Source organism: Myotis brandtii, unplaced genomic scaffold (genome assembly GCF_000412655.1).
Source record: "Myotis brandtii unplaced genomic scaffold, ASM41265v1 scaffold4, whole genome shotgun sequence".
NCBI classification, from domain to species: domain Eukaryota; kingdom Metazoa; phylum Chordata; class Mammalia; order Chiroptera; family Vespertilionidae; genus Myotis; species Myotis brandtii.
Window position 1 is genome coordinate 5330285 of NW_005365371.1, and position 23447 is coordinate 5353731.

Below are 23447 nucleotides of genomic sequence, written 5' to 3' on the forward strand. Positions count from 1 at the left end.
GAGAGGGCACAGGCCGGGCTGGGTGACCCCCCCCCGCCCCCCGAGTGCACAAATTTTTGTGCACCAGGCCTCTAGTCCTATATAATAAAAGCCTAATATGCAAATTGTCCCCTCGACTGGGAGTTTGACCAGGGGGCAAGGCCGGCTGGCCAAAGGGAGGCCCCGGCTGGCAGCTGTGGCAGGCAGCCAGGGGGAGGGAGGTCCCGGCCACCGCTAGGAACCCTACCTATGCATGAATTTCGTGCACTGGGCCTCTAGTATTTTATAATTAACATAATTGGGTTGCCAGTTCGATTCCTGGTCAAGGGCACATTCCCAGGTTGTGGCTCGATCCCCTGTAAGGGGGGTATAGGAGGCAGCCGATCAATGTACTCTCATTGATGTTTCTCTCTCTCTGGTCCTTCTCCCTTCCTCTCTCTCTAAAATAAATAAGCTATTCTTTTATTTTTTAAAAAAAATATGTTTTTATTGATTTTTAAAGAGAGGAAAGGAGAGGGATAGAGAGCTAGAAACAGGGATGAGAGAGGAGCATCATGGCTGTCTCCTGCATGCACCCCTCCTGGGGATCGAGCCTGCAACCCTGGCATGTGCCCTGACCGGGAATCAAATTGGTGACCTCTTAGTTCCTGGGTCGACCGCTGAGCCACACCGGCTGGGCTAAATAAACTATTCTTTAAAAAAATCATGTAGTCAAGCTGATGCAAACCACTCTTTTGGGTCTGTCTCATTGGCCAATTGCCTTCAATATGGGAGTCACCTTATATTTCTGGTTTTCTAGGTTATTACATGGTACTTTTTGCCGCCTCTGATGTGAGGGATTTGAAAGGGAGGAGGAACGGAGGGAGGGTGGCATTTTCTCTGCCCCTTGCCCTCCTCATTTCTCCTTTTCCATTGCTCTTGCTTCTTTGCGCCTCCCTGGCACTAGACCCTGGGCAGGGCGGGGGCCTCAGAGTGCCAGACTCCGGCCTTGTCCTCAGGAGATCACGGTTTGCAACCTATTTTAGACATTGGGAGGCCTGGGTGTTGTGATTCACACTTGCAGTGTCTGTGGTTTGCTTCTTGCTGCATAAAGTGTACTCCATGGAACATATTAATTTACTTGTAAGCAGATTTATTATATGAAATATTCACTGGAGCAGGCTTTACCGTACAGCATTTGGAACTGTGTACTAAGTACAGTTTGTCCTCATAAATCCATTAATGCTGATGGGATGTGATTGTCTCCTGTGAAACTTTGGGTGAGATGGGGGCTTGAGTAGGGGGGATCTGGCTGCTGAAATCTCTGTGTCTCTTGTCTTGGCTGTGGCAGGCCCTGCTCGCTGTGTGTGTGTGTGTGTGTGTGTGTGTGTGTGTGTGTGTTTACACATACCCATTCTCTCCTTTTTTAATGAATGCAGAGGCTTCTATTTCTGTGAGAGCCCTCTTGTCAGCTCCAGTTTCTTGTAAAATTCTAGGTCCCAGCAGTGGTTTGGAAGTGTAATGAGGCTCACAGGGAAAAGCTGGCTCATGAGTGAAGACTGATCTGTGAGGAGAGGGATTCAGGGACCGTGGAGGGAGGTGGGGGCAGGACGCCAACACTCAGGACTAATAACCCCTGAGCCGGTGCTTTATCTGCCTGTCCCAGGTGGTCCTAGCAGCCACCATAGGAGGTAGGTGTTATGTCTGTATTTGAGGCTCAAAGAGGTTTAGTAAGTTGCCCAAAGTGCGGTTCATTTAATTCAGCAAACCTGTACTGATTCGTGGCCTGCCATGGGGCCAAGGGCCGGGCATAGGACACAAAGCCAGTCACAGCTTCTGGCCTCAAGGAGTGCCCATAAGCGGATAGAGAAGCAGAGCTGCAGAGGAGCCAGACAGGGAGGTGGAGCCGCCCCCTGTGTGATACAGGGTGCACACGAGGGCGTGATGAGTCGTGGGAGGCTGTGCAAAGGCTGGGGTAGGTGTCCAAGCAAGGTTGGAAGACTGGGTAGGAGTTTATCAGGCAGATGGTGGCTGGCAGGAAGGGGTAGGGCTGGGAGAGGGGGCTCCAGACAGTTCGAAGAGCTGGTACAAATATACAAGGACATAGGACACCACACTGTGGTGGGCAGGGTGAGGACTGCTGGGTTTAGTTCTGCCCCATCCCTGGAGGGGGGAGGGTGGGAAGGGTGGATAGCCAGAGCCGCTAGTGCAGGGCCTCCTGGGCCACGCTATTTGGACTATAACCGAGGGCCGTGAGGAGCCCTCGGAGGATGGGAAGCCAAGGAAAGAGAGAAGTGAGTCTATGGATAGAAGATTACTCGGGAGGCACACTAGAAGCGGTTGGAGGGGGGCATGGCAGGGACACCTGTCAGGGTTTGTGATGCCTGTGTAGTCAGGAAGTCACGGGGGTGCAGGCAGGTCCTGGTGGGTGGGAGGAGAAAGATATGATTTAGTATCTGCTGGGAAGCTGTGGAAGCTGGCCTGAATTCCCATCTCAGGTTAAGAGGCCACAAAAAAGAAAAAGTCAAAGTATAAGAAAAAAAAAGCAGTCAGAAAAAGGGTAAAGGAAAGTAGTACATTGGAAATGTCAAGACATTTAAAAAAGACTTTTCTAAAGACATAAAAGATTTAAAGGGTTATAGTTGGGGAATGATGAGGACTAATGCCATATAAGTTTCTCTGAGTTTAATAGTACTTTAGAAATTTAAGTAGACCTAAGGACAAAAGCAAACACTTAAGTGAGCTCAGATAAAAACAGGTTTCTGGCCAAAAGCAGAACCTAAAGCAGGGAAAAGCAGGCAGGGTGGCTTACCACCACGGCAGGGCTCTGAGAGGCTCGACAACCGAAGGCTCGGGGAGTGCAGGCTGGGCAGGGGGCACCATGGAACTGGGCCAGGAAGGGAGCTGGGCAGAGCGAATGGCACAATGCACCCTACCTGCTTGAGAACTTCTCGGGCACCACCCACACCTGTGTGTTCTCCTGCCGGCATGGCCACTGACAACGGACGCAAGCCTGTCAGGGGATTCGCGTGACCTCTCCTTCACTGTTGGTGCCCTGTTCAGGGAGGTCCTTGGCCCTGGGGTCAGTGTGGTGGTGGCTGAGCAGCATGTGGCAACCTCGAGGCTTGTCCTGTTCTGTTGGCTGCCCGGGAAGAGGGAGGTGGAAGGGTCATCAGCAGATCTCTTGTGAGGGGGCAGGGGGAGTAAGGATATCTGGGCTTCTGTCTTGGGCTGCATTTATTGTGCACAGTGGGGTGCTCTAGATGTTGTGGGGAGCATGGAGCAGCAGAGAAAACTTCCAAGAAATATGTGAGCAGAGTGCATGGTTACTTGGTGTCTTGGATGAGGCTGGGGCTCCATGAGGGATGGACTTCAATATGGACTAATGTCTAATAAGGAAACCAACTCATGAGGGTCTTGTTAGTACTTTGTCCACTCTAATCACTGGTTCTGCTGATGTCTTCCTCCCCATTTGGTTGCTGTTAAGGAAAGAAGGAGCATTTATAGTGGGAAGAGAGCATGGGGCTTGGAAATGGGACCAGTGTTCAAGTTCTGGCTCTGCTACTTATGAGCGAAGTGACCCTGGGCAAGTGTAACCTCTGTGAGCATCTGCTTTCTCGTTTGTAATTGGGAGCTGTGATAGTGATGTCGCCTCACTGAGGTCCCAGGTTGTCATGGGGATCGGTATGTGTACGTGAGAATAAACTGCAGAACTCTGGTGGACCCTAAATGTTCTGAGCTTATTCCTTATACCCCTCACAGCACCTCCAGAACATCAGGACACTCACGAAGTGCTGATTGGGTCAATGGATGCATTTCCTGTGGCATTAGGCATTTTTCAGGGCCCCTGCCACTGTGCACCCTGTTGGACAGGGGCAGTGGAGCACCTGGCTGGCCTGTGGAATGGGTAGTGGCCACCACGGCCAGCTACTCAGATGTGCTGAGGGTCCTAATTTCAGGACCAGCCAGTTCCACATGGTTTCCAGTCACTGGGCACAGAACTACCTTCAGGATGGCCCAGCGTGAAGTTCAGAAACCGAAAGCAGACTGGGGGCTACTCCCATTCCTGGCCTCGTTCCACTCCTCTTCCATTACACCCCCCAGGTGCGTGCCTGCACACCCTTCACGCGTGATGTCCCCGTCCCCGTAGCCAGCGTCTGCTGCTTTCCCATTGTTCCCGGTTCCTTAGCTCTCACTTGGGACGCCCTGCTGGTGACCATGGAGAGGCACTGTGTGTCTCCCTCTGTGGCCCACGTGGGTGCTGGGCGTCTTGAGCCAGTTTGCTCACTCCTGTGGTTTCCTCCGGCCCTGCTGCAGGTCGTCTTCCACGATGTTGCTGTGCTGACCGACAAGCTCTTCCCCATCGTGGAGGCCATGCAGAAGCACTTCAGCGCTGGCTCCGGGACCTACTACAGCGACTCCATCTTCTTCCTCTCAGTTGCCATGCATCAGATCATGCCCAAAGGTAACCTGGGCCGCTAGCCCCTGGTATTGATGTTTGCCTCTGTTTCCCTGGGCCCAACACCACCAGTGCCCTGATTGGAGGAGCTCCACAAAGAGAGGGTGAAGGGGCCAGCAATACCCTTTATGTAACAGCTTCCTGCACAGAGAATCAAGGGCGGGGCCCTAGGCTGCATAGCTCCCGCAGTATGAGTGGTGCAGTGTGGTCCAGGGCAGCTGGGCTCCCTGCCCCTTGCATGCAACCAGCCTCGGGACTCTGTTCATCTGATAAATGGCAGGTAGGACTTGGTGACCCTCCATCCACATCTGTGACCCTGTTCTTTCTAGTTTGAATCTGTACTTATCCGACTTTAAAATATCAAATCTAGATGTGAGAGGTGCAAATTATGACTGAATAGGACTTTTTTGGGAAACTCTGATACCCCATTAAAGGATTTACACGGCTTTGGTCTCTCCAGGGCAGAAGAAATGTGGTGTGTGGTAGGTCCACCTTGTGTGGGAGTGCTGGCAGGTTTGGTCATCCTTGGATTAGAAGCCTTGTGGGTATCCTCACTCGAGGGGTGTCCCAGGCTTCTGGATTCTTCTCCTCCAGCTGGTCCTTGATTGATTCTGGAGCCCTAGAGATTGCCCACTTTCTGGCCATGGTGAACCATATGACCTGAGCCTTTTAGGGGTGAGAAGGGGAGTTTTGGGGTCATTGCCTAGGGGACAGCCAGGACACTTGGTGGAGGCCTGCTGTCCTGGCCCAGCTGACCAGAAGTGAAAGGGGTGTCGAGGACACCACAGTTTGGAGGGCCCTGGGAAGCTAGGAATTCAGGAGTTGGAGGTTGAAGCTGGGCTTTGTTGGCAGGTTGTCATACCGCGGAGAAATCTAGACTTTGTCTCCACAAGGCAGGCTCCTGCACGACGGAGGCCCCTGGATGTTCTCTTAGCTGCAAGGCAAGGGCTCAGGAGCTTCCCTGAGCAGGGGTCCAAGGAAAGAGGAGACGAGCTCACCACAAGGGCACGGGGAGAAGAGCAAGCATTTGTGATTCTTCACAGAAACCAGGTGTGGCTCTGCCAGCTCTGGTCCTCTCACCCACCCTTCGAGGTTACAGATGAGAGAGACTGAGGACTTGAGTGGCCTGCCCAGCGTTATACAGCCATTCAAGTGGCAGAGCTGTCTGACGCAGAGGCCTGATTCTGTAAGTAGCAGTTAGTTCCACCCCATCAGGCGGGCTGCAGGGGTGTCTCTCTCTGGGCAGGCTGGTGCAGGTGCTCAGGCTGGAGGAAGGTGTGTTCCTGCTCTCCTGGGTTCTGGGTGAGAAAGACAGATAGAGATGCTGGTTCTAGTTCTGCCACTAAGTGCTTGTGTGCCTTTCGCTGAGCCAGTTTCCCCACCTGTAAATGATGAGGCCGATCTAGTGAGCTGCTTTGATCAGAAGAGTCTAGGGCAGCCGTGGGCAAACTACGGCCCGCAGGCTGGATCCGGCCCATTTGAAATGAATAAAACTAAAAAAAAAAGACCGGACCCTTTTATGTAATGATGTTTACTTTGAATTTATATTAGTTCACACAAACACTCCATCCATGCTTTTGTTCCGGCCCTCCGGTCCAGTTTAAGAACCCACTGTGGCCCTCGAGTCAAAAAGTTTGCCCACCCCTGAATTAGCTCAAAGAAATTTGTATTGAGGAAAATATAGCTCTTAATAAGCTCTTAAGACATGTGTCTTAGAAGTGGTCAAAGTCATAGACCCAGATCCTATTGCCAGACGTAATTTAACTCTGATTATTCAGGAAAAGGACTGAAAGCTTATAGAAAATGTCTAGCAGAAGAAGAGTGATTTTTACAGACCCATCCAAGCAGCATTCAGTCTTCTTCAGTCCAAGGAGCTACTGGACATTGTAGCATCCCATGTTCATGGACATGGTAGGCTCATCCACAGTGTGACTCAGAGCAGTCATACCACAGAGAATAACCTTGTAATAAAAGCCCTGCCTTTTTATGGCAGAGTTGGGTCTTGAAGAAAGTTCTCCTTGATGTCCAGTCTTTAATTTTCAGTCCTTAGGCTTAAACAATTTTAGAACATTTTGGCATTTGAGGATTTATTAAATACTAATTACCTATAATAATAAAAGCGTAATATGCTTATTAGACTGGAAGTCCTTTCAGACGACCTTCTGGACGGGGCCGAAGCAGAGGCAGCCATGGCAGCGACGGGGGGGCCAAGCCCCTTGCACGGATTTCGTGCATCGGGCCTCTAGTATGTCTAGTAAGTACTGTGCTTGGGGAAATAGAGGGATCTGAAATAGAATTGACACTTAGTGGAACTTATCCTTTTTTCTGAAGGGAACCAAAGTCCCAAATAACTGAGATTTGTGATCTTGCCACGTTGCTATACTGGGTGCTCCTATGCGTACTGGAAAGTAAGGCCTATTTTTAAATAGTATCTTTTATTTATTTTATCTTATTTATTTGAATTTATTGGGTGACTTTGGTTCACAAAACCATACATATTTCAAGTGTACAACTTAATAAAACATCATCTGAAGACAGCATTGTACACACCTTGCCCCAAGCAAAGTCTCTTTTGGTCCCCATTCCTCGTCCATGCCCCCCTCCTTGCCCACCTCCATTCACCTTTCCCTCTGGCAATCACTGCACAGTTGTCTCTCTAAAATAAGCTATTCTTTTATTTTTTAAAAAAAATATGTTTTTATTGATTTTTAAAGAGAGGAAAGGAGAGGGATAGAGAGCTAGAAACAGGGATGAGAGAGGAGCATCATGGCTGTCTCCTGCATGCACCCCTCCTGGGGATCGAGCCTGCAACCCTGGCATGTGCCCTGACCGGGAATCAAATTGGTGACCTCTTAGTTCCTGGGTCGACCGCTGAGCCACACCGGCTGGGCTAAATAAACTATTCTTTTAAAAAATCATGTAGTCAAGCTGATGCAAACCACTCTTTTGGGTCTGTCTCATTGGCCAATTGCCTTCAATATGGGAGTCACCTTATATTTCTGGTTTTCTAGGTTACATGGTAATTCTTTTTGCTGCCTCTGATGTGAGGGATTTGAAAGGGAGGAGGAACGGAGGGAGGGTGGCATTTTCTCTGCCCCTTGCCCTCTATTTTTCTCCTTTTCCATTGCTCTTGCTTCTTTGCGCCTCCCTGGCACTAGACCCTGGGCAGGGCGGGGGCCTCAGAGTGCCAGACTCCGGCCTTGTCCTCAGGAGATCACGGTTTGCAACCTATTTTAGACATTGGGAGGCCTGGGTGTTGTGATTCACACTTGCAGTGTCTGTGGTTTGCTTCTTGCTGCATAAAGTGTACTCCATGGAACATATTAATTTACTTGTAAGCAGATTTATTATATGAAATATTCACTGGAGCAGGCTTTACCGTACAGCATTTGGAACTGTGTACTAAGTACAGTTTGTCCTCATAAATCCATTAATGCTGATGGGATGTGATTGTCTCCTGTGAAACTTTGGGTGAGATGGGGGCTTGAGTAGGGGGGATCTGGCTGCTGAAATCTCTGTGTCTCTTGTCTTGGCTGTGGCAGGCCCTGCTCGCTGTGTGTGTGTGTGTGTGTGTGTGTTTACACATACCCATTCTCTCCTTTTTTAATGAATGCAGAGGCTTCTATTTCTGTGAGAGCCCTCTTGTCAGCTCCAGTTTCTTGTAAAATTCTAGGTCCCAGCAGTGGTTTGGAAGTGTAATGAGGCTCACAGGGAAAAGCTGGCTCATGAGTGAAGACTGATCTGTGAGGAGAGGGATTCAGGGACCGTGGAGGGAGGTGGGGGCAGGACGCCAACACTCAGGACTAATAACCCCTGAGCCGGTGCTTTATCTGCCTGTCCCAGGTGGTCCTAGCAGCCACCATAGGAGGTAGGTGTTATGTCTGTATTTGAGGCTCAAAGAGGTTTAGTAAGTTGCCCAAAGTGCGGTTCATTTAATTCAGCAAACCTGTACTGATTCGTGGCCTGCCATGGGGCCAAGGGCCGGGCATAGGACACAAAGCCAGTCACAGCTTCTGGCCTCAAGGAGTGCCCATAAGCGGATAGAGAAGCAGAGCTGCAGAGGAGCCAGACAGGGAGGTGGAGCCGCCCCCTGTGTGATACAGGGTGCACACGAGGGCGTGATGAGTCGTGGGAGGCTGTGCAAAGGCTGGGGTAGGTGTCCAAGCAAGGTTGGAAGACTGGGTAGGAGTTTATCAGGCAGATGGTGGCTGGCAGGAAGGGGTAGGGCTGGGAGAGGGGGCTCCAGACAGTTCGAAGAGCTGGTACAAATATACAAGGACATAGGACACCACACTGTGGTGGGCAGGGTGAGGACTGCTGGGTTTAGTTCTGCCCCATCCCTGGAGGGGGGAGGGTGGGAAGGGTGGATAGCCAGAGCCGCTAGTGCAGGGCCTCCTGGGCCACGCTATTTGGACTATAACCGAGGGCCGTGAGGAGCCCTCGGAGGATGGGAAGCCAAGGAAAGAGAGAAGTGAGTCTATGGATAGAAGATTACTCGGGAGGCACACTAGAAGCGGTTGGAGGGGGGCATGGCAGGGACACCTGTCAGGGTTTGTGATGCCTGTGTAGTCAGGAAGTCACGGGGGTGCAGGCAGGTCCTGGTGGGTGGGAGGAGAAAGATATGATTTAGTATCTGCTGGGAAGCTGTGGAAGCTGGCCTGAATTCCCATCTCAGGTTAAGAGGCCACAAAAAAGAAAAAGTCAAAGTATAAGAAAAAAAAAGCAGTCAGAAAAAGGGTAAAGGAAAGTAGTACATTGGAAATGTCAAGACATTTAAAAAAGACTTTTCTAAAGACATAAAAGATTTAAAGGGTTATAGTTGGGGAATGATGAGGACTAATGCCATATAAGTTTCTCTGAGTTTAATAGTACTTTAGAAATTTAAGTAGACCTAAGGACAAAAGCAAACACTTAAGTGAGCTCAGATAAAAACAGGTTTCTGGCCAAAAGCAGAACCTAAAGCAGGGAAAAGCAGGCAGGGTGGCTTACCACCACGGCAGGGCTCTGAGAGGCTCGACAACCGAAGGCTCGGGGAGTGCAGGCTGGGCAGGGGGCACCATGGAACTGGGCCAGGAAGGGAGCTGGGCAGAGCGAATGGCACAATGCACCCTACCTGCTTGAGAACTTCTCGGGCACCACCCACACCTGTGTGTTCTCCTGCCGGCATGGCCACTGACAACGGACGCAAGCCTGTCAGGGGATTCGCGTGACCTCTCCTTCACTGTTGGTGCCCTGTTCAGGGAGGTCCTTGGCCCTGGGGTCAGTGTGGTGGTGGCTGAGCAGCATGTGGCAACCTCGAGGCTTGTCCTGTTCTGTTGGCTGCCCGGGAAGAGGGAGGTGGAAGGGTCATCAGCAGATCTCTTGTGAGGGGGCAGGGGGAGTAAGGATATCTGGGCTTCTGTCTTGGGCTGCATTTATTGTGCACAGTGGGGTGCTCTAGATGTTGTGGGGAGCATGGAGCAGCAGAGAAAACTTCCAAGAAATATGTGAGCAGAGTGCATGGTTACTTGGTGTCTTGGATGAGGCTGGGGCTCCATGAGGGATGGACTTCAATATGGACTAATGTCTAATAAGGAAACCAACTCATGAGGGTCTTGTTAGTACTTTGTCCACTCTAATCACTGGTTCTGCTGATGTCTTCCTCCCCATTTGGTTGCTGTTAAGGAAAGAAGGAGCATTTATAGTGGGAAGAGAGCATGGGGCTTGGAAATGGGACCAGTGTTCAAGTTCTGGCTCTGCTACTTATGAGCGAAGTGACCCTGGGCAAGTGTAACCTCTGTGAGCATCTGCTTTCTCGTTTGTAATTGGGAGCTGTGATAGTGATGTCGCCTCACTGAGGTCCCAGGTTGTCATGGGGATCGGTATGTGTACGTGAGAATAAACTGCAGAACTCTGGTGGACCCTACATGTTCTGAGCTTATTCCTTATACCCCTCACAGCACCTCCAGAACAGCAGGACACTCACGAAGTGCTGATTGGGTCAATGGATGCATTTCCTGTGGCATTAGGCATTTTTCAGGGCCCCTGCCACTGTGCACCCTGTTGGACAGGGGCAGTGGAGCACGTGGCCGGCCTGTGGAATGGGTAGTGGCCACCACGGCCAGCTACTCAGATGTGCTGAGGGTCCTAATTTCAGGACCAGCCAGTTCCACATGGTTTCCAGTCACTGGGCACAGAACTACCTTCAGGATGGCCCAGCGTGAAGTTCAGAAACCGAAAGCAGACTGGGGGCTACTCCCATTCCTGGCCTCGTTCCACTCCTCTTCCATTACACCCCCCAGGTGCGTGCCTGCACACCCTTCACGCGTGATGTCCCCGTCCCCGTAGCCAGCGTCTGCTGCTTTCCCATTGTTCCCGGTTCCTTAGCTCTCACTTGGGACGCCCTGCTGGTGACCATGGAGAGGCACTGTGTGTCTCCCTCTGTGGCCCACGTGGGTGCTGGGCGTCTTGAGCCAGTTTGCTCACTCCTGTGGTTTCCTCCGGCCCTGCTGCAGGTCGTCTTCCACGATGTTGCTGTGCTGACCGACAAGCTCTTCCCCATCGTGGAGGCCATGCAGAAGCACTTCAGCGCTGGCTCCGGGACCTACTACAGCGACTCCATCTTCTTCCTCTCAGTTGCCATGCATCAGATCATGCCCAAAGGTAACCTGGGCCGCTAGCCCCTGGTATTGATGTTTGCCTCTGTTTCCCTGGGCCCAACACCACCAGTGCCCTGATTGGAGGAGCTCCACAAAGAGAGGGTGAAGGGGCCAGCAATACCCTTTATGTAACAGCTTCCTGCACAGAGAATCAAGGGCGGGGCCCTAGGCTGCATAGCTCCCGCAGTATGAGTGGTGCAGTGTGGTCCAGGGCAGCTGGGCTCCCTGCCCCTTGCATGCAACCAGCCTCGGGACTCTGTTCATCTGATAAATGGCAGGTAGGACTTGGTGACCCTCCATCCACATCTGTGACCCTGTTCTTTCTAGTTTGAATCTGTACTTATCCGACTTTAAAATATCAAATCTAGATGTGAGAGGTGCAAATTATGACTGAATAGGACTTTTTTGGGAAACTCTGATACCCCATTAAAGGATTTACACGGCTTTGGTCTCTCCAGGGCAGAAGAAATGTGGTGTGTGGTAGGTCCACCTTGTGTGGGAGTGCTGGCAGGTTTGGTCATCCTTGGATTAGAAGCCTTGTGGGTATCCTCACTCGAGGGGTGTCCCAGGCTTCTGGATTCTTCTCCTCCAGCTGGTCCTTGATTGATTCTGGAGCCCTAGAGATTGCCCACTTTCTGGCCATGGTGAACCATATGACCTGAGCCTTTTAGGGGTGAGAAGGGGAGTTTTGGGGTCATTGCCTAGGGGACAGCCAGGACACTTGGTGGAGGCCTGCTGCCCTGGCCCAGCTGACCAGAAGTGAAAGGGGTGTCGAGGACACCACAGTTTGGAGGGCCCTGGGAAGCTAGGAATTCAGGAGTTGGAGGTTGAAGCTGGGCTTTGTTGGCAGGTTGTCATACCGCGGAGAAATCTAGACTTTGTCTCCACAAGGCAGGCTCCTGCACGACGGAGGCCCCTGGATGTTCTCTTAGCTGCAAGGCAAGGGCTCAGGAGCTTCCCTGAGCAGGGGTCCAAGGAAAGAGGAGACGAGCTCACCACAAGGGCACGGGGAGAAGAGCAAGCATTTGTGATTCTTCACAGAAACCAGGTGTGGCTCTGCCAGCTCTGGTCCTCTCACCCACCCTTCGAGGTTACAGATGAGAGAGACTGAGGACTTGAGTGGCCTGCCCAGCGTTATACAGCCATTCAAGTGGCAGAGCTGTCTGACGCAGAGGCCTGATTCTGTAAGTAGCAGTTAGTTCCACCCCATCAGGCGGGCTGCAGGGGTGTCTCTCTCTGGGCAGGCTGGTGCAGGTGCTCAGGCTGGAGGAAGGTGTGTTCCTGCTCTCCTGGGTTCTGGGTGAGAAAGACAGATAGAGATGCTGGTTCTAGTTCTGCCACTAAGTGCTTGTGTGCCTTTCGCTGAGCCAGTTTCCCCACCTGTAAATGATGAGGCCGATCTAGTGAGCTGCTTTGATCAGAAGAGTCTAGGGCAGCCGTGGGCAAACTACGGCCCGCAGGCTGGATCCGGCCCATTTGAAATGAATAAAACTAAAAAAAAAAGACCGGACCCTTTTATGTAATGATGTTTACTTTGAATTTATATTAGTTCACACAAACACTCCATCCATGCTTTTGTTCTGGCCCTCCGGTCCAGTTTAAGAACCCACTGTGGCCCTCGAGTCAAAAAGTTTGCCCACCCCTGGTCTAGGGCCACAGGAACTCCCTTGGGGGTTCTGTAGTTTGGGGAGCCAAGAGAGAGCAGTTCTACCTTACCCCACCTCTCCTGTCCCCACCTTCACTCCTAGGAGCCCATGGATTACTGTGTAGACCAGGCTTTGGAGCAGGATTCTATTTGGTCAAAGAGTTCCATGATTAAACTAGTTTAAAAGTGCTGACTAGATGGACCCTTAGGGCCTGACCAGCCCTGTTGTCCCACAAGCCTGATTTGCTTTGAATGAAATGCTGTGACTGAAGAGCTGACAGGAGTTAGCAGAAGCCTGGGAGGAGGCCTGACCTTCCTTTTCCTCCCTCCCTTGTGCTAGACTCCAGGCCATCTCATGCTTTGAGGCACCAGAGGTAGGGGAAATAGATAATCCTCCTTGTGGATTATTGGGGTGAGAAGACATTTCTGCCTCACTGTGTCAGGGAGGGCCAGGCAGTGAATTGTGAAGTGTGGATGACAAGGCTTACGGAGCCCCAGGCTGCTGTCCCTCTGTCTCTCTGGCTTGGGCTCTAGCTCTGCTGGCCATGCCTGGGAGGGATGTCTGCAGGGACAAGGCTTTGGCCAGAGCTTTGCTGGCATGCGGTAGATCAGATCCTTGGTGTCCCTCAAGTGCAGTCCATGCCTCTGGACCGCAAACGGTGGGGAAGGAGCTGTGTGAGGTGGGCGGCGGGCAGACCCAAATGCCAGCCTTTCCTGGGGTTCTCCAGACGAATGATAATGTGCTGGCAGAGATTCATTTCTACAGCTGCCCAAAGTCTGCTTCCTAAGAAGAGAGTTGTTAGGAGTTACTAAAACCTGACATTCATAAAATGAAACGAGCAGCCCGGAGCTGCCGCAGGCGGGGTTCTGCCGAGCAGTCTGGCTGTGGCACGCACGTGGCCGCGTGCAGACGTCCACACTGAATTCCTGCAGTGTGCCCGGGATGCTTTGTTTTCAGGCACCGTTAGTGCCGTCTCGATTTTGTCACGGCTCTTTATTGCTGCCTTTTTTTAAATCATAGAAGTTGCTGTTGTTTTGGGCTTTGTTGATGAGTTTGTTCCTGTGTAATTGGTGCTATTTTGGTTCACAGTGTTCTTTTTCTCCTGGAAAGTGAGAATGGAGCATGGGTGGGTCATAAGCTCGTGGTCCCACCCAGGAAGGCTGAGTCAGAAAAGCTCTGAGTTATGTCTGAGGAGGTCCCAGCTGGTGTTTGCCCCAGACATCCAGGTTACTTCTCCGTGTCCGGGCCTCTCCTTTCCCCCAGCCTCCATAGCATCAGGATCACCCGTCTGTACTCAGACTACCTCTAAACTATGCTTACTTCTTTTTCTGTTTTAAAAGCATCACGCAGTCACAAGAGAAACTCTGAAAACTACATTAAAATAGAAAAACAGTTATCCTTTTACTGCTACATAAACATCATCACTATTCTTGATTATCTTATATTTTCCCAACATGTAGTTTTTTAATAATTTAGGCAAAGTAGGAGTTATATTCTATATTTAAAGCATTTGGAGTGTTTTTAACATATCAAACTATAAAATTGAACCTTCATTTAAACTAAAATATGAAAGGACAGCAGTAAAGCTGTGTCTCATGACATTTTCAGTTCATGTTGCTCATCACCATTTTCTGTGTAATCAGAGTCTTTGAGCGTTTTTTTTAATGGTTTCACTGAGTTCATTTTTATCATTTCCCTCTTCTTGGCTACCTAGATAGTCCGATTTTTTTTTCTATGATCATAAATTATACTATGATGAATATCCACATGTGTAAAGATTTTATTTTCTAATTAGGATTATTTCCTTACAAGAGGGCTGGTGCACAAATTCGTGCATGGGTGGGGCCACCCCCTTCGGGGTAGGGGAACAATCGGAGGCGGGGCTGGCTGGGGGGAGGGGCCAAGGGCAGTTGGCTGGCCAGCCCCGCCCCCTGGTCAAACTCCCAGTTGAACTCCTGGTCGAGGGGAAAATTTGCATATTAGCCTTTTATTATATAGGATAATTCCCCACAGGTGGGATTACTGGGGCAGAGGTGATACTTAAAAAGCCCGCCTGTGTCAACTCCCCCAACCTCACTGCTGCCAGCCTGTACGAGTGAAGTTCTGTACCTTTCCTAAGCCCACTCATGTCTGACCTCTTGGAGGGACCTCAGGCAGCTACATATGAGCTCAGGACAGTTGCTGTTCCCATGTGACAGGAGAGGAAGGGAGGAGCTGAGGTCAGGCCATTTCTCTGAGTTTTAGGGAGAGCTGGGCCTCCTGTCTGGGTTTCGGATGCCTTGGCCCAGGCTTATTCTGATGGCCAGGCCTGAATGCCCAGCCTCTCACACCCACACAGTGCCTTGAAGCTTACAAAACCTGGCCCCCTCTCTCCTCTCCTCCCTCGCTGCAGCCCTGAGTCCCCCTCGAAGCGGCGCCACCCAGACCATGTCTGCAGAGTGAGGAGCGAAACGGCCTTGCAGGCGGAACACGCTGGCTCTGCTTTTGGTCAGAGCTCACTTTTCTTTCTGTCGCTTGTTGGAAGGGTCACGTGTGGCTGGCTGGTCCTGCGGCTCACACTTGCCCGTCCGTGTGTCCTTCACAGGCGTGCAGCCACTCTCTGCTCCTCACTCACACCCACAGGGCTTTTATCTCCTCCTGCCGCTGGTGTTAGGTTTGTCACCGTTGGAAGCATCTTACGCAATGGAAAAGAAAACATTTCTGCCCAACTGGAGCTGGAGGGAGTGAATAGCAGCTCCGCAGGGACTGCAGCTTCCCTCTCCTGTGTACACAGCTCTGAGGAGCTGTTGGCTCTGGATTACTGACATGGCCATAAAAACAGCCCTTATCAAGACTGGGCCACGATGCCTGGCATATGACTGTGACGGGTTTTCCCTGGGCAGGGAGGGCATGGAGGGCAGGGGCCCAGACAATCGGCAGTGTGTAAAGCTTGCCGGGAGCCCCTGGAGACGTTTCTGTAAGGCTTCTGTCCTGTAAGACATCCTCGGCCAGGGGTCTGGTGTTTGTGTAACATGGTGCTGGCCATTCTGGTGTCTCAGGGATGTTTGCTGGGTTGCTGCTTCATGGACTCGTGGTGGGGGGTGGGTGGCATGGTCTAGCAATTAGGCAGGATGTCATGAAGGCCACAAGAGAAGCCACATGATGCTGAGGGTTTCAGAAGAGGATGAGTTACAGGCATTTGGCCAGAGGAGGGGGACTTCATGGAGGAGGTGATACCAAAGCTTTGAAGGGGGGGTGAAGTTGCGTTGTGTGCTGTTCGGCAATTGGGAAGAGTTGTGTATGTTTGGGAAATAGCAGACAGAGTAGGGTACATGGTGGGAAGCAGTGGGAGAGAAGATGGTTAAGGGAGGTTAGCATGTACTGTGCAAGCTTGGATGCCAGGCTGAGGGCTAGCCCCAGACGCAGGAGACAAGGCATTTTGGCAGGGAGGAACCTGACCAGATCCATGCTTTAGGGAAGTTGATGTGTCTGAGATTGGGAGTGGATCTCAGGGGAGATGTTGGGGTCCAGCTGCATACCTTTTTTAAAAGTCTGCTGAGGCAGGAATTATGGGCAGGCTGACTCGCTGGCCTCAAGCAGCAGCTAATCTAGTATGTGCATGTGCACGTGTGTGCGCATACATGCTTAAGAGAGCTTTAGTGTCTGCTGAGACCTGACAGGCATTCCCAGCTCTTGCACAGCCTCCCTCTTTTCGTGAGAGCACAGGGACTACAAAGGTCATTACACTGGCTGCTGCAGGAATGGTTATGAACTAGCTTGTAGCTTTTAGCAACTCTGTGGGTTCAGAAAAGAGGAAAGGAAGTTTTGAGAGTAGGCAGAGCTACAATTATGGGTCATGAACTCCTGTAGAACCAAATGCAAATAATCCTACCATGGAATCACTTGCCTGTCAGTCCTTTGCACTTTAGTATGAATTAGCCCCATCTGATTGCCGTCCTCTGAACACTGAATTGAGATAGATACCCAGAGATGAGTAGTATGTTTGTTGGGTAGATAAATGAGGTTGAGGGAAAGGTTGAAAGAAGGAAGAAAAAGTATTTTGGAACCTGGTGTACTCTGGGGCTTTTGGAGCTAGGCTCACGCTTACCTTGACAACCTCTGAGTCTAGGCAGATGGGAGTAGGGAAGAGAGAGGCTGACTACCTGATTCAGACCTTGTTGAGGTCTGATCCCTAGAAAGGGTGAGGAAATGCTGTTTCTCTCTCTAGTACTTTCCTTCCTGCACCCCATGAGTCTTGTCCCTGGGCCCTAGAACCCACACCTGGGCAGGAGAGCTAGGTTTTAGCCACAGTTTGCATCACCTTGGCTTCTGTAGGCCAGCCTGGGTACCTGACCGTTTTATCATGGTTTCTGTTGGTGTGGGGGCTATAGAAATTGCAGTTGATTGACTTCCTGATGAGCTTTGGACAAAACCAGCTCCATATTAGATAGGCAGTGCATATACCTTGGGCCCCATTGGGGTCTGGGGCAGCCACTCGCTCTGGTCTGTGTCCAGGATCATGTGTCCAGGTGCCCTGTGTTTCTGTTGGTTTCCCTCCCCACTGGCTGAGGAGTGAAGTTCTGCACATTATCCTGCACACATGCTACACAGAGGAGGGAGGGGACACGCGTGGCAGCCTCTCCTGGCACGGCCTGTGGTGGGGGGAGTGGCACTTGAGACTCAGGACCCTGTGTGTGCCTGGGAGCATGCAGGGAGGTGACCCTTGGGATGAGTGGACTGTCACTCTGACTTAGGCATGCTGAGGAGGGGGATTTGAGATGAGGAGGAGGGGGTTCTCAGCCTTTCTAGGGATAAAATGTTCATCAGTTGCACACCCTCATCTTTGTAAAGGGCTTTCATGTTCATAGAGGGGGCACAGCAGGCACCATGTTCCCATTTTAAGACAAGGGAATTGAGGCACAGAGAGACTTTCCGAGGGTCACACAGCCTGAGCAAGGACAGGACCAAGGCTCCCTGACTCCCAGCCAGTGCACACCCAGGACGCCCCTACACTTTCTTGACGTGGGCCATGCCATGTTGCCATTTTCATCACATCATATCAATGACACATCACATCAAGGGTACATGATTCATCACCATTGATGCTGACCTCGATCACCTGGCTGCGGTAGTGTTTGTCCGATTTCTCCACTATGAAGTTACTCTTATTTCCCCTTCCCATGCTCCAAGAACGTGAATGGTCACTTTTCAGAAGGTATGTATCTACTGCTTGGGCCTCATCTGGCACATCCTGCTGGTGGTGACCGCTGTCCCCTTGCTGTGCCACCAGCCACGGTCTGTAGGAGCCCAGAGATTTTGAAAGGCTGCTTCACGGTTCCAGAAGGTTGGCCCCGTTCTACTGCGTGGGTCAGTTGATGATCATGTTGAGCTTTCCTTGACTTCCCAGCCCAGTATCTAAAGGAGCACAGAGCCGGGCAGGTCTGAAGCAGGCCAAAGGGAATGTTAGGTAGATAATAGGGAATAGGAGTTCAGACTCTGGGTCAGGCAGAGCTGGGTGCAAATCCCATCTCTGTGACTCATTAGCTTTGTGACCACGGGAAGTCACTTAAAAGTGACCGAATGGTGTAGTGGTCTGGGTTCATGGCAGCCCCATCACTGACCTGCTGCATGTCTCTGGCCAAGTTACCAAGCCTGTCTGTACTTGGTTTTTCCATCTGTAGAATGGAGATAGCAACAGTTCACACCTCATGGGTTATGATGAGAATTAAATGAGTTAGCATATGTGACAGGCTTAGAACAGTGCCTGAATATGGTGGAGCATTAGCTTGTCTCCTCTGTGGATCTCAGTTTCCTTATCTGTAAAATGGGGATGATATAGTACTTAATTCAGAAGATTAAGGAGATGATACCTGTAACAGCCCCAGCACTGTGCCTGGCACATGGAGGATGCTCAGTAATTGTTAGCTGTTTGGGTGGCGATGATACGCCATGCCTCTAAACACAACGCCGGAGGGTGTGGGACTGGAGTTATTTTCAGACTCTTAGACCACGCACTTTGCCTTTTGGAAAGAGCTTCTGTTATGGGATAAGGAGCTGTTCTGGATGATCCTGGGCAAGTCATGTCACCTCTTGTCCCCCAGGTGAGGATTGCCATCTCTGACCTACTCTTCCTCTCAGAATCACTGTGAACTAGAAATGGACTGATGTAGCTAAAAATGCTTCATCATCCTCAACCCCCCAAAACACCTTTTCTACCGGCTCCCAGGTTCCGGGTGCCTGAAATCTACAGTCACAGCACATTGTTGTTACCACCACCATCAGCCCCATCCTGCTCCTGTTTTCTAAGGAGACCTACATGTGTAAAAAGACCAGGCAAATGCAAAATGTTGTAAATTCCCCCAAAATGTAGGACTTTGGGCCTGAGCCTCCTGTGCTCTGGGGTCACCTTCTCGAAGCCTAGTGTGACGCTTGCTGTTGTAGAAAAGAATGACAAAGCCAACTGGGGATGAACAAAGGTGGGGGTAGCTTTGCCCTTCTCCTGGCATCATGGGTGCCATCAACCCCGAGCCTCTGGCCCTGGGGCCTTGCTGTCCTGAGGCTGGAGGCAGATGCTGGACTCGTGAGAGGACAGTCGTGGGTCCACGTTGTGTCAGTGGCGCTGGATGGAAAGGCTGGTGTGAATTTCTGGTAATTGATGTGCAGTGCATCTTGCTGAGGTTCGCAGGCCCACATGAGAAAGACTGGAGGCAGGGCCAGAAAGCCTGCAGGCTGGGGACAAGATCAAAATGAAGATCCAGACGGACAGTCCTCATTTATGCATTCGCTCATTCATGTTTTGAAACTCTGAGGTCAGTGTGCAGTCTTTTACAGAAACTCTTCAAAGTTCCATCCCCCCCCCCCCTCAAGTGAAATGTGACAAATGTAGTAAAAGCCATATTCAGTTTGGATTCCTTTGTTCTGTACTTTTTGTATTTTTATTCATTACCAGGCAGGATCTTTAATGTTCTCTCCTGTTCTTTCATAGCTGTTTCATAAAACACAGCAGGCTTTTGAGGCTGGACCTTCATAACGTTGTTCGATTGAAACCAAGTCAGGAAACTCATTTGTGATCAGTGTTTGGTTACCCATCAGTGAGGCAGACGTGCATCTGCTGTGGGGGTTCCTGCCGAGGGACGAACGTGCGTTCCGGAACCTGATTGTGGTGGAGAAGGGTTAGGGTCCTGGGAGAGGGGCACCGCTGTCTTCTCTCTCCTTTACCCCTCGTGCTTCCTTGGGCTGGAGGAGAGGTCCTGTGGAGATGGGGCCTAAGCTGCGTTCCCCAGCCTGGTTTGCTAGAGTTCGTGTTGCACCCCAACTAATAATGAAGCGGTCCTTGACTTGCCCACTTGCCCTTGCCCTGTGTGCATGAATGTCTCAGAACCTCCTCAGGAGCAGTGTTCCCCAGCCTGGTTTGCTAGAGTTCCGTGTTGCACCCCAACCAATAATGAAGTGGTCCTTGACTTGCCCACTTGCCCTTGCGCTGTGTGCATGAATGTCTCAGAACCTCCTCAGGAGCAGGGGTCCCTGGGCTGTCTCTGAGTTCTTCGGCCATAATAACATCTAGTTCTGCCTTCCCGCCTCCTAACTCCCAACAGAGACTGTGGGTGATCAGCCTAACTCCCCTGAGCCCCGATGCTTTGTTTAGACGATGGGAGTCACAGGTGTACAAATGTCACAGGGTGGGGTGAGGACGATGGAGATTGTGTGGGAAGAATCACAGTGCCTGGGGCGGAGGGACGCTCAGTGTTAGATGTCCTTCGTGCTTTTCCTCTTGAGGGTCAAGTGCGTATCAGCAAACCTAAAGCTCCTGTAAGGACCGAAGCAACAATATGTTTAACTTTGTTTAACCCAGCATTTCTCAGATAGAACTCATCACAGAACACCATCTTTCTGAGGAGGATCCACTCACATTCTAAGTTGGGGTTTCACAGAACTCACTGTAAGAAATGCTGCCCTACAATAAGTAATACACGAACGACGCGTGTGTAGTGCTCTCTGTGGTGGGTGGGGTAGGGGCAGGAAGCCTCAGCCTTCAGAGGAACGCCCTTCCTCTTCTCCCTGCTGCTCAGCCAGTGGAGCCTGTCACGGGTGTGGCATTTTAATTACTCACTTGCTGTGCTGCTTATCCCAGGACTGCTTTCTGAGTAGACAGTAACCTTGGGTATGCCCGGAGACGTTTGCCTCAGACGCAGAAGCACGTGGAAGACTTACCTGGATCTTGAACTGTGGGGGGACCCCGGGCACAGAGTTGTTTCAAAGGAGGGAGATGCATGTCTGAGCCACTGCAAGCAGAATACCCTTGGGGCACTGACAGACGAGTGGTTTCAGAGGAGGGTGACCGGCGGGCAGCCGAGGGATCCTGAGATCCACTCTTGAGGGCACTGGGCCTACACACTGGAGACGACTCACTGCTTCTGAAGGGCTGTCCTGGGAAAGAGGAAGCAGGCTTCTGTATGAGTCCGAAAGGCCATGCCAGGTGCAGCTGACTAGAATTTCTAACTCAGTTACCACCTTTCTGGGAGCCCATGGGAAAGCCCCTCCCTGCCCAGGTGGCCAGTCCTCACCTATAGACTGAGGGGTTAGACACAATCCGGGGTGCAGACTGGCCGCCGACGGCCCTTGACCACATTCTGTGTGCCCACTCTATTATCCTTACTGGCAGCCTACCTGGGTACTTCCTGGTCTAGTCTCACAGCCTTGGCTTCCATGTCTCTATGTCCTTGCAGTGTCCCTCTGGGCCTCACATCCTCTTTAAAGCTGTGATGCTCAGCTCAATTCCCACCCAGCTCTCCCTCACTCACCCGACTCTCCCCCACTCCTTCCTCCTGGACCGCTCCTCCCACAGATATCTCCATGGCTTGTTCCCTCACCTCCTTTAGACCTTTGTTCAGATGTCACCTCATCGGGGCGGCATCCCTACCCTCCTGTGTAAAATTGTACTCGTCTCCTCTGGAGCGGCCGTGACCCTTCCCCTGCTTTATTTTGCTTCATAGTCCTCACCACCATCTGATAGGGAATGTGAATGCATCTGATGTGGGGGTTCCTGCCGAGGGATGAACGTGCGTTCCGGAACCTCCTTTTTAAAAAAATATATTTTATTGATTTTTTACAGAGAGGAAGGGAGAGGGATAGAGAGTTAGAAACATCAATGAGAGAGAAACATCGATCATCTACCTCCTGCACACCCCCTACTGGGGATGTGCCCGCAACCAAGGTACATGCCCTTGACCGGAATCAAACCTGGGACCCTTCAGTCCCCAGGCCAACACTCTATCCAATGAGCCAAACCTGTTAGGGATGTATTTTACTTTTTTGTCATTGTCTCCTCCACGCAAATGGAGGCTCCATGAGGGCAGGAAGTTTTATGCATTTGTCCAGCTAGGCACAAAGGCATTCAATAAATATTTCTCAAGTGAATGAAATGAATACATTTTTGTTAGATGTGTGTCTTGAACTGTTCTATTTTGGGGGTGACCTCATCAGTTTTTCTTAAGCCCATTTGGATGAACCTGCAGCTTCTGTTTGCATAGAAACTGGATGTTCCTTGTGAGTTAGTCACAGACAGGAGTTTGCATTTTCTGGACAACCATGTCTTGATGGGCCCTTCAAGCCTGGAGGAAGCGCAGCAGATTCTGATTTCCTGGTGCAGCAGACGATGCCCCGGCTGCCAGCGCTCAGCCTGTCAAGAGGTGCAGGAGTCCTTGTGTGGGGGAAAGCAAAAGGCAAAAGAGATATTCAGGAATGGGCCTGAGTGAAAACACCTGAGCAAATTCTGAACCGAGGCTATGAACACGTGTCCTGTGATTTCAGGGAAAGCTATTTTCTGGCAGCTCCTATGGAGCAAATTTGAGGCATTTGAGTCCTCTTATTCTGAAGAGGAACGGCTGTCAGAAAATGCTAAGAATTGTAACGTGATGGAGACCACTTTCTGCTAACTTCATGCTAGAAGCTCTTTGTAAGCTAATGAAAATGATTTGGGAAAACCTTAACTTTTTATAAAATTGGTTGAACAGTAATGTCTTTCGCTGTGTTTCCCTCTATTAGATTCTGTCATTTAACTTTTCAGGATCCTCCTTGAAATTCTTGGCTACCAGCAAAGGCATCAGCTAGCCTTTATTACTGTCAGGAGGTCAAGCAGCATTTATTCTAGGCATCTCCTTACTGTATAGGGCCTGCCAATCTTCCGCCGTGCATAGGGCACTAGGAGAGGCGTTGCTGCCCTACCCTTGGGGAGCTCGCCTTCTGGTTGGGAAGGAGCCCAAGCCAGTGGGTGCTCACATAGCCAGGGGTCTGAGGTCAGGGGAGCAGCAGTAGCGCTGGGCCTGGACTTAAGGGAGGTTGGGTGGGATTGATTGTTTGCTGGGGAATGGGCCAGGTACTGTCAGTTCTGTCAGAGTTCAGAGGGGAAGTTCAGAGGCAGGTTTGTGCCAGGCCTTGAAGGGTGAGGGGCTAAGGGTGGGGCAGGGGGAAAAGGGCAGGTGTTCTGGGTAAGAGATGTGCCTAGGTCTCAGCCTGGGCAGGGGCCAGCATGCCATATGGCGCGCTGCAGATGCTTTCAGATCCCAAATCCATCAGTTCAGTAAGCACCTCTGGGGTGGACATTAAATATGCATCTTCTTTTGTCTCTGCCATTGTGCAGCACCCAACCGACAGGAGGACACTTAATTTCTCCACGCAAGCCATGTGTGCAGTCGCTGTGACCGGACCCTCTCAGTTCACCATCTTCGATTGAATCTTGGGCCTGTTCTTCCCTTCCGTTTCCTCCCC

General features: G+C 51.0%; 1 protein-coding gene across 1 annotated transcript in view; it reads left to right on the forward strand.

The window, feature by feature from the left end:
• The first annotated feature begins 2946 nt into the window (after window positions 1–2946).
• The window catches only part of XXYLT1 (xyloside xylosyltransferase 1), a 140100-nt gene continuing 119599 nt past the window's right edge, over window positions 2947–23447 (forward strand). Inside the window, exons 1-3 of the mRNA XM_005873227.2 lie at window positions 2947–2973; window positions 4276–4423; window positions 10784–11059. Coding sequence (XP_005873289.1) covers window positions 2947–2973; window positions 4276–4423; window positions 10784–11059 — 451 coding nt within the window. The remainder of the gene's footprint in view (window positions 2974–4275; window positions 4424–10783; window positions 11060–23447) is intronic.